Source organism: Haliotis rubra, unplaced genomic scaffold, assembly GCF_003918875.1.
Source record: "Haliotis rubra isolate DU_JTF1 unplaced genomic scaffold, ASM391887v1 Scf886, whole genome shotgun sequence".
In the NCBI taxonomy this organism is placed as follows: Eukaryota; Metazoa; Mollusca; class Gastropoda; order Lepetellida; family Haliotidae; genus Haliotis; species Haliotis rubra.
In genome coordinates this window covers 42,423-52,831 of record NW_025767619.1, presented here as the reverse complement: position 1 = coordinate 52,831, position 10,409 = coordinate 42,423, and the positions used below count along the sequence as shown (strand labels likewise).

Sequence of the window (10,409 nt, the reverse complement as noted above, 5' to 3'; positions counted from 1 at the left end):
GAGAAAACGGTATCTGTGCCAGGAAAAAACGGTATCTGTGCAAGGAGAAAACGGTATCTGTGCTTGGAGAAAACGGTATCTGTGCCAGGAGAAAACGGTATCTGTGCTTAGAGAAAACGGTATCTGTGCCAGGAGAAAATGCTTAGAGAAAACGGTATCTGTGCTTAGAGAAAACGGTATCTGTGCCTAGAGAAAACGGTATCTGTGCCTAGAGAAAACGGTATCTGTACCTAGAGGAAACGGTATCTGTGCTTAGAGAAAACGGTATCTGTGCTTAGAGAAAACGGTATCTGTGCCAGGAGAAAACGGTATCAGTCCTTTGAGAAAACGGTATCTGTGCCAGGAGAAAACGGTATCTGTGCTTAGAGAAAACGGTATCTGTGCCTAGAGAAACGGTATCTGTGCCTACAGAAAACAGTATCTGTGCTTAGAGAAAACGGTATCTGTGCTTAGAGAAAATGGCATCTGTGCCTAGAGAAAACGGTATCTGTGCTTAGAGAAAACAGTATCTGTGCCAGGAGAAAACGGTATCTGTATCTAGAGAAAACGGTATCTGTGCCTAGACAAAAAGGTATCTTTGCTTAGAGAAAACGGTATCTGTGCTTAGAGGAAACGGTATCTGTGCCAGGAGAAAACGGTATCTGTGCTTAGAGAAAAAGGTATCTGTGCTTAGAGAAAACGGTATCTGTGCCTAGAGAAAACGGTATCTGTGCCAGGAGGAAACGGTATCTGTGCCAGGAGAAAACGGTATCTGTGCCTAGAGAAAACGGTATCTGTGCTTAGAGAAAACGGTATCTGTGCCAGGAGAAAACGGTATCTGTGCCTGGAGAAAACGGTATCAGTGCTTGGAGAAAACGGTATCTGTGCCAGGAGAAAACGGTATCTGTGCTTAGAGAAAACGGTATCTGTGCCTAGAGAAACGGTATCTGTGCCTACAGAAAACAGTATCTGTGCTTAGAGAAAACGGTATCTGTGCTTAGAGAAAATGGCATCTGTGCTTAGAGAAAACGGTATCTGTGCTTAGAGAAAACAGTATCTGTGCCTAGAGAAAACGGTATCTGTACCTGGAGGAAACGGTATCTGTGCCTAGAGAAAACGGTATCTGTGCTTAGAGAAAACGGTATCTGTGCTTGGAGAAAACACTATCTATGCCAGGAGAAAACGGTATCAGTGCTTGGAGAAAACGGTATCTGTGCCAGAAGAAAACAGTATCTGTGCTTAGAGAAAACGGTATCTGTGCTTAGAGAAAATGGCATCTGTGCCTAGAGAAAACGGTATCTGTGCTTAGAGAAAACAGTATCTGTGCCAGGAGAAAACGGTATCAGTATCTAGAGAAAACGGTATCTGTGCCTAGACATAAAGGTATCTTTGCTTAGAGAAAACGGTATCTGTGCTTAGAGGAAACGGTATCTGTGCCAGGAGAAGATTGTATCTGTACTTAGAGAAAAAGGTATCTGTGCTTAGAGAAAACGGTATCTGTGCCTAGAGAAAACGGTATCTGTGCCAGGAGGAAACGGTATCTGTGCCAGGAGGAAACGGTATCTGTGCCTGGAGAAAACGGTATCTGTGCCTAGAGAAACGGTATCTGTGCCAGGAGAAAACGGTATCTGTGCCAGGAGAAAACGGTATCTGTGCTTGGAGAAAACGGTATCTGTGCTTCTGTGCTTAGAAAACGGTATCTGTGCTTAGAGAAAAAACGGTATCTGTGCCAGGAGAGAAAACGGTATCTGTGCCAGGAGAAAACGGTATCTGTGCCAGGAGAAAACGGTATCTGTGCCAGGAGAAAACGGTATCTGTGCCAGGAGAAAACGGTATCTGTATCTGTGCTATCTGAGAAAAACGGTATCTGTGCTTAGAGAAAACCGTATCTGTGCTTAGAGAAAACGGTATCTGTGCCTAGAGAAAACGGTATCTGTGCCTAGAGAATACCGTATTGGTGTTTAGAGAAAACGGTATCTGTGCTTAGAGAAAACAGTATCTGTGCTTAGAGAAAATGGTATCTGTGCCTGGAGAAAACGGTATCTGTGCCAGCAGAAAACAGTATCTGTGCCTAGAAAACGGTATCTGTGGCTAGAGAAAACGGTATCTGTGCCAGGAGAAAACGGTATCTGTGCCAGGAGAAAACGGTATCTGTGCCTAGAGAAAACGGTATCTGTGCCAGGAGAAAACGGTATCTGTGCCAGGAAAAAACGGTATCTGTGCCTAGAGGAAACGGTATCTGTGCCCGGAGAAAACGGTATCTGTGCCAGGAGAAGATGGTATCTGTGTTTAGAGAAAACGGTGTCTGTGCCAGGAGAAGATGGTATCTGTGCTTAGAGAAAACGGTATCTGTGCTTAGAGAAAACGGTATCTGTGCTTAGAGAAAACGGTATCTGTGCTTAGAGAAAACGGTATCTGTGCCAGGAGAAAACGGTATCTGTGTCTAGAGAAAACGGTATCTGTGCTTAGAGAAAACGGTATCTGTGCCTAGAGAAAACGGTATCTGTGCTTGGAGAAAACGGTATCTGTGCTTAGAGAAAATGGCCAACAATGTTGCACCAAGATTAAAAGAGATTATATGATTTATCCTGAATAATAGAAATTTACTTCATTGCGGATAAGCTTTTGAAACATGATTAATTGTTTTTGGTTAGTTTCCATATCCATAGCGATTTAACCTTTGAAGATTGATTGGTTGTTTCCATAGTTACGATAAATAAACTGATTTGATTGATTATAGATTTTACAGGTAAGATTAGTTGATGATAGAGAAAAAACATGATAAGGTAGTGTATATATCGACGAGCGGATCAGTAGTACTGTTTCCAACCTTTGTTCTTGTAGTTCTGCCATGGTTCCTAGTATGGTGATCTTCCTTCAGTTGTTGGCTAGCTATAGCCTGTTTTTATATTGTATTATCATCTGTAGTTTAAATGTTTTAAATTTAATTTCTAGTTATAAAAATTTATATCTGCGATAAACTAGCTCTTTTACTGTCCTTTGGTGACAGGCGTTTGTGATTGACCTTTAATTATTATGAAATTATAACATGTTTTAGTCTGGCTGAAGTATTGCCGGTGTGACTTAAAATTCAGGACCAGATATCAGTTTAAGTTATCCAGCCACCCTGAAACTCCCTGTGTACTGACTATGAAACTTTGTAAAACAATATAGCATTATGACATATATTGCATTGTTCATACAATCAGATGAAGAGTGGTAAATAGATAATACATAAATACAACTTGTAGATGTCCAACCTAAAACTTGCCATGACTTTGTTATCATTGTTGTTGCCTTCTTATTTTGATATTGATTTAGAGACAAATAAAAGCAAAATATTATATATATGGCCGTTTTCTATAGGCCAAGAGGCCGTTTTCTCTTGTAGCGGTGGCCGTTTTCTCGAATGTTTTTTGGCCGTTTTCACTGGGGTCCGTTTTCACTATATCCCAGATTCCCCTGATCTAAATAATTGACACAGTTCTCTGAAATTCGATAAAACAGTTCTAGTGTTCATTCAAGACCCCGCCATTACCGCACTAATATTTAATATGGCGCACTGTGCGGGTACGGGCGGGTAGTGTCGGCGCATCCATAAATGTAAATCTGAAACGCCTCACTAGTTTGTTTTGGCAAATCAAGCACAACGCAAGTACGTCTTTGAAAAACAATTTGTCTATGCTCACAGAAACGAGGTTTGAGTACTCTGAACTCATCTCGTGACTTTCAGCCCGTGTTTACAATGATAGTGCGAAACCTGAAAATCGGTGTAATAAGAGCTCTCTAAAATTGGTTGCGATATGTCGATTTCGTTAAGTGAACCAATCAGTTTGCATGTAGCAGTTTCACACTTGTGTTGCCTTGGGGGACACTGTAAAAACGCCGTCTGAAAGTCGTACATTTTTTCGAGAAAAAGGAATGAACAGGTGTTTGTATTTAAAAAATTAATATGTTTCCGTCTTCGCCATTCAAACAAAAAAGCAAATCGTAAGATTGGGTTCATTCATATATTATTTATTTATATTTTTCAAACACTTTTTGATGTTAACTGTTTTAATATATCAATATATTTCTCTTGTTAACCTCACCTGGATTGAAAGTTTGAAAAGGAAGTGAGCTCAAAGTAGTAACAAGTAGTGTATGGCTAACAGGTCACAGCAGTTTCACATGGCCCACATTATTTTCTAAACGACCCACATAACTGAGGGCTGGTTGGCCATGGGTTCACTTGTTATACATGATGGAATGTACACTGCACATCCAGTTAGTCACATGTGTTCATATTTGATGCTTAAATGCAATATATGTGTTGTGGTGTGTGCCTAACAGTTCATTGTCGACATTTTGAGAATCTGTCAGGATTTCCCATAATGGCTGCACGCTTTATGCATCAATAAAAAGAGTTTTGTGTTTTTGATTGAATAATTAACTCTATTGCTTTGTATGGTGTTTTTGACAACTTCCTCTTTCATATCGTGATTACAGTCATATATGAGACAAAAAACATTTTTTGTGTGTTTCATACTGTCGTAATAAAACGTATTTAGATGTGAGTAAGCAGGCAAATCCTTAACACTGTGAGTACACTATCATGATAGCATTACAACGCTGAAGTATCGCGGATGTGGAAACCGAAAATCTTGTCAGATGAGCATAAGGAAATTTTTACATCAATTAATGTGTTTGCTTCATTTAATAGTTTTCTGTGCATGGTTAGCTGACTGACATTCACTAACATTTTACTTTCCACCATGGGGGCGGTGGAGTAGCCTAGTGGTTAAAGCGTTTGTTCTTCCCGCCGAAGACCTGGGTTCGATTCCTTACATGGGTACGAGATGTGAAGCCAATTCCTGGTGTCCCCAGCTGATAATACTGGAATATTGCTAAAAGCGGCGTAATACCCTACTCACTCACTCTCTGCAGTATGCTTGTATAATGTCAGGCACCGGTTGAGGCATGGCGTCAAATATACGCATATTGCCGGAAGTGGGAAGACACAGAAGACATCCTTGTATGTTCAGGCACTTTACCGCTTTGCGATGTCAACGTATTGAACGTACGTACAATGCAAGGAAGATTACAGAAGCATCTTTATTACATCCAAACGTACGTACAATGCAAGGTAGATTACAGAAGTGTGTTTATTACGACTGAACGTACGTACAATGCAAGGTAGATTACAGAAGCGTGTTTATTACAACAGAACGTACGTACAATACAAGGTAGATTACAGAAGTGTGTTTATTACATCCAAACGTACGTACAATGCAAGGTAGATTACAGAAGTGTGTTTATTACATCCAAACGTACGTACAATGCAAGGTAGATTACAGAAGTGTGTTTATTACGACTGAACGCACGTACTATGTAAGGTGGATTACAGAAGCATCTTTATAACAGCGGAACGTACATACACTGCAAGGTAATTATAGAAGCATCTTTATTACATCTGAACGTACGTACAATGCAAAATGGATAAAAGCATCTTATTTACATCTGAACGTACGTAGAATGCAAAGTGGATAAAAGCATCTTATTTACATCTGAACGTACGTACAATGCAAAGTGGATAGAAGCATCTTATTTACATCTGAACTTACGTACAATGCAAAGTAAATAAAACATCTTACTTACATCTGAACTTACGTACAATGCAAAGTAAATAAAACATCTTTATTACAACAGAACGTACGTACAATGCAAGGTAGATATATATATATATATATAGAAGCATCTTTATTACAACAGAACGTACGTACAATGCAAGATAGGTAGAAGCATCTTATTTACATCAGAACGTACGTACAATGCAAGGTGCAAAGTTGATAGAACGTACAATGCATCATCTTTATTTACATCTGAACTTACGTACAATGCAAAGTAAATAAAACATCTTATTTACAACAGAACGTACGTACAATGCAAGGTAGATATAGAAGCATCTTTATTACGACTGCAAGAACATTTTTACGTACGTACGTACAATGCAGGTATTACAGAAACATCTTTATTTCAACGGAACGTACGTACAATGCAAGGTAATTATAGAAACATTTTTAATTCAACGAAACGTACGTACAATGCAAGGTAATTATAGAACATTTTTAATTCAACGAAACGTACGTACAATGCAAGGAAATTATAGAAACATTTTTATTTCAACGAAACGTATGTTTAATGCAAGGTAGATAGAGGCTTGACTTTGATGGAACTCAGTGAAAGGAAGTTTTAAGAACACGAATGTCAGTCTTCACTATATTTAGTATTGAGACACCCCCAAGGAATACATCCTTGACAGATTCCGGATGAGGTATCAACTAAAGATACACTATAACTGGACCCATTTCATCCTCGTCGATGTCACTGTATATGTGATCCGAGTCACGTGCCTGTCTGCGTACATGTGACTGTCTGACTTCGATCTCTTGTGGACACGTGACCTTTGCCTCAATTTTCACTTCACTGAAAAAATATAGTAGCAGGATCCCTTATCAAAACACAGTTTCAGTATATTAATTGTCATAACGTTGAAGCTGTAAAATATGTAAATAACAGATTGGTCCAAATACAGTTTCCATCAGATGCAAAAGACCATACATTGATGACAATTGTTTGAATGGATCACTGTAGGTCAGCAATGACACCAGGTGTTCGCCAGACTGGTAAGCAGGCCACGAAAACTCAGACTATTATCAGGAATTATGTTTGATGCATATTCATGCTGTATGGTTTCTATCTTTAGGCAAATCAGAAATCCATCGACACTATACTTTTCTGATTGTGTTGAAGTATTCTATGTTTAAGTGGGACATACGCCCGATGCGATCTAGTACAGATATTTTGCTGCTTTAAGGTATATATCAACGTTTCAGTACTGTGGTGGGCAGTTTTATTGTCTCTGCAAAATATTTCCTTGTAGTTTATTCAGCGAAGTTGATGTACACTACTGAACTTATGAAGAAACTCCAAGTCCTCAGCCCACGTTTAGTAAAAGCTAATAAAATAATAATAACAGAAAATAACCAGTCTCTATATCTTTCGAAATTGACAATGGTCAGACAAAGAAAGAAATGACAAATGAAAATATCTTAACAAAGTGTCATATATACCAGCTCACACTTCAATATTAAACTAGTTTCTACTGAACGTGCTGGTGGTGGGTGATATTTGCTGATAAGTACACGCTCACCCCTTCCACGAGCACCTGGTGTCATGCCAGATTTTCAACAACACGTCCATATCATGTCCACAGTTATGCTGTCTTATATATCAGTGTTGGTAGATATTCGAGACTGGTTGGTCTCTGTTCTTGACGAAAATGGTCTGGTTTTCAGTGGAAACCTTAATAAAAAAATAATTATGAGAATCACCTTTTAGAGTCCTTACGCCTCAGACACCCGAAGCAGATTACCATGATGATGATGAAACCAAACATCACCAATGCTGTCCCCAGTGCTTTTTGTATACCTCTTCCGCCACTTTCATCATTTTCACCTGTCAACGGACGGACATAAGAATGAGTTTATCGTGTCTGGATATTAAGGTATATATGCCAGCATGCTTCATGGATGACACCTTCTGTAATATACTTTCATTATGCGACGTTTCAGTACAGTTTTTACAACGTTACTGGTATATGAAAATATATCAAAACGTTGCATCATAATGAGTGAGTGAGTGAGTTTGATTTTACGCCGCTTTTAGCAATATTCCAGCAATATCACTGCGGAGGACACCAGAAATGGGCTTCACACATTTTGCCCATGTGGGGAATCGAACCCGGGTCTTCGGCGTGACGAGCGTACGCTTTAACCACTAGGCTACCCCATCCGACCCCCCACCCCCCGCATTATAATGAATCATCAAACTTTTTATCTTAAATCATAATGTCTTTTATTGTTACTCAAATGACAATAAAAAAATAATACTTCTTTATTAATTGTTGATTGACAGCAAAGACGATGCTGATTCAAAATGTTGTTAAAGGTTGGAATGACTTTGTTGTTTTATAATATTTGAGGGGTATTCAAAGCATGTTTATGCATGGGTTACTAACAAAACATCATCCTGAACATAATTTAGAAGCAATCTGTGATTAAAAACCTAATTTTGTGTATTGTGTGCGAAAATATAAAGTTTATTCTATCACATATGTGTATGTACGATATCATCACAGACACTCTTTCCATATCGATAATCCCAAATCATTTCTCCTATCGACGGTATTTCCGATTGTCGGTCTTTTTACTGACCTTCTATTGTTTTTTAAGAACTTTTAAAATGTCAGTGAAGCAGATGGTACCTCTTAATTAGACAGCTATGTTAATGTTAAGTCAAATGTTGTTTTTAAAATTTGGAGGTATTTATTCACCTGTCGACAATAAAATATTACGAGTTTATCGACCGGCATTCAAATCTGTTTACCTTCACATGATTGAGCAGTGCAATCAGCAATGGAACAGTTCCTGCAGGTAGAATTACATCCACGTCCTGTCACGTGACAGCCTTTGATGCACGTGCCTGTCATCTGCAGACACTCCCCATCCAGGCACACATCACAAGACATGTTACAATATTGTCCATACAATCCTCGGCTGCATCCCCGTGTACAGGATCCGCTGCTTGTCAGACACGTGTTATTCCAACATCCAACTGGGCAGGATTCGCATCCTCTTCCAAAATATCCAGGAATACAACCGTCAGTACAATCACCTGTATTCGTACATCTTGTGTTCAAACACTTAGAGTTACACTGGCTGGAACAGTTCATCCCGTACCATCCTTCTTCACATCCGTCTGTACACCAACCTGTGTCATTACATCTCCCACTGACGCAGTTTTTACAAGAATATTCACAGTCCTGTCAATAATTGAGCTGGCACTCTCGACACACTCCAGTGATCCTGTTGCAGGACTTACATCGACTACAGCACGACTTACAGTCATTGCCGTAGTAGGAGTCTACACATCCAGACACACAGGATGAGCCCAGCTGACAATATTCTCCATCACAACCACCTGGACATGCTGTACAGCTACCTCCTGGACTGTCACATTGTATGTTGCAGCCAATGCCTTGATATCCAGGGACACATCCTTCAGTGCAATCACCGATGCCGGTATTTGATGTCCGACATGAGTGGTTTCTGCAGGTCTTGCTACACACTGACCTGCAATTCATACCGAAGTACCCAGTGTCACAGTCTGTCAGACAATATCCAGTTGTACTGTCACATTCTGAACAATGCTGTCTCTCCTTGCACTGGTCTGGTCGGCTGAAATGATCCTGAAAAATAACATCACAGTCTGAACAGTAGCTGTTCTCTGTACAAGGAACATCGAAAACGTGAATCCAGTTGATGGACTATGATATGAAATCGTTAGTGGATAATGTAATAATAATAAAATTGCTTGATGATATTTAAAAAACACAGGAAGTTTATTGACATATTTTGTTCTACCTTGATTGGAAGTAGCCAGACATGCAATACACAACATCATCAAAATGTCCATGATCGACCCTGAAACAAAATGAACATTAACAATGAAAACATAGTGCACGCCTAAAAGAAAAGTACCAAACTGATAATGACGAACTGGATAACTGAAGTCAGTCAACTGGAATCAGTAATACGCCTCCGTGATGTGTAGTGGTTAGAGCGTCCGCCCGGAGAGCGGAAGGTCACGGGTTCGATCCCCGACCGCGTCATACCAAAAGACGTTAAAACATGGTACTTGTTGGTACCTGCTTGGCGCTTGGCATTAATGGGTACAACAAGAACTGGTCGGCTCGGAGTCAGTATAATGTGTCTAAGTGGGGTATTCCTGCTTCACTGCGGCATGGTATCTCAGTGGGCTAGCACTATAAAACCAGCTTCAGTCTGGGCTAGTACAAGCAGCCGCACATACACACCTACACACGCACCTCACGTCGTCATATGAGCGAAATATTCTCAAGCACGACGTAAAACCCAATTTTACCTCCTCACCTCACCTCACCTCACCTCACCTCACCTCACCTCACCTCATGGCATCAGTAAACATATGATACTTGAGACTAATAAAGCGTTAATACCCACAGAGTACTGGTGTTTAGTTAGCCATCACTTAATTACCTCACATTTAATTATTCCGAATAATCCGGTTTTGAGTGACAGATTATTATACTGATGCTTGGTTATTTCTTTTCCATGCAGGATAAACGAAGTGAACATTGCTTTAATTCATTACTGAAGAAATACATTACTAGTTTACGATGTGAGATAAGGTTGTAATGTAGTTCACGTAGAAGGTATATTTAAATATCTTTGATCAAAACTAATTTATTTATTAAATAAGCATAGGTATGTTTAATATAATGTGCTGTCTTAAATTTCTTCAGTTGTCGGTATTTACATTCCTGAATTACTTACTAATGATCTTTGATC

General features: G+C 39.5%; 1 protein-coding gene across 1 annotated transcript; it reads right to left on the bottom strand.

The window, feature by feature from the left end:
* Positions 1-5,985: 5,985 nt before the first annotated feature.
* Positions 5,986-9,570, bottom strand: LOC124263489 (multiple epidermal growth factor-like domains protein 6). Its single transcript, XM_046698143.1, has 4 exons — positions 9,444-9,570; positions 8,407-9,257; positions 7,353-7,476; positions 5,986-6,444 (listed from the first exon to the last, which is right to left on the bottom strand). The coding sequence occupies exons 2-4, from the start codon at positions 8,750-8,752 to the stop codon at positions 6,300-6,302; spliced, it is 615 nt and encodes a 204-aa protein (XP_046554099.1). The 5' UTR covers positions 8,753-9,257; positions 9,444-9,570; the 3' UTR covers positions 5,986-6,299.
* Positions 9,571-10,409: the final 839 nt, after the last annotated feature.

Excerpts from the sequence above, each read along its gene's own strand:
- LOC124263489 (XM_046698143.1), bottom strand. The coding sequence starts at position 8,752 with ATGAACTGTTCCAGCCAGTGTAACTCTAAGTGTTTGAACACAAGATGT. Across the intron at positions 7,477-8,406 it reads CACTGCTCAATCATGTGAAG|GTGAAAATGATGAAAGTGGC; the intron begins GTAAACAGATTT and ends GTCCGTTGACAG. Across the intron at positions 6,445-7,352 it reads AGGCGTAAGGACTCTAAAAG|TGAAGTGAAAATTGAGGCAA; the intron begins GTGATTCTCATA and ends ATATTTTTTCAG.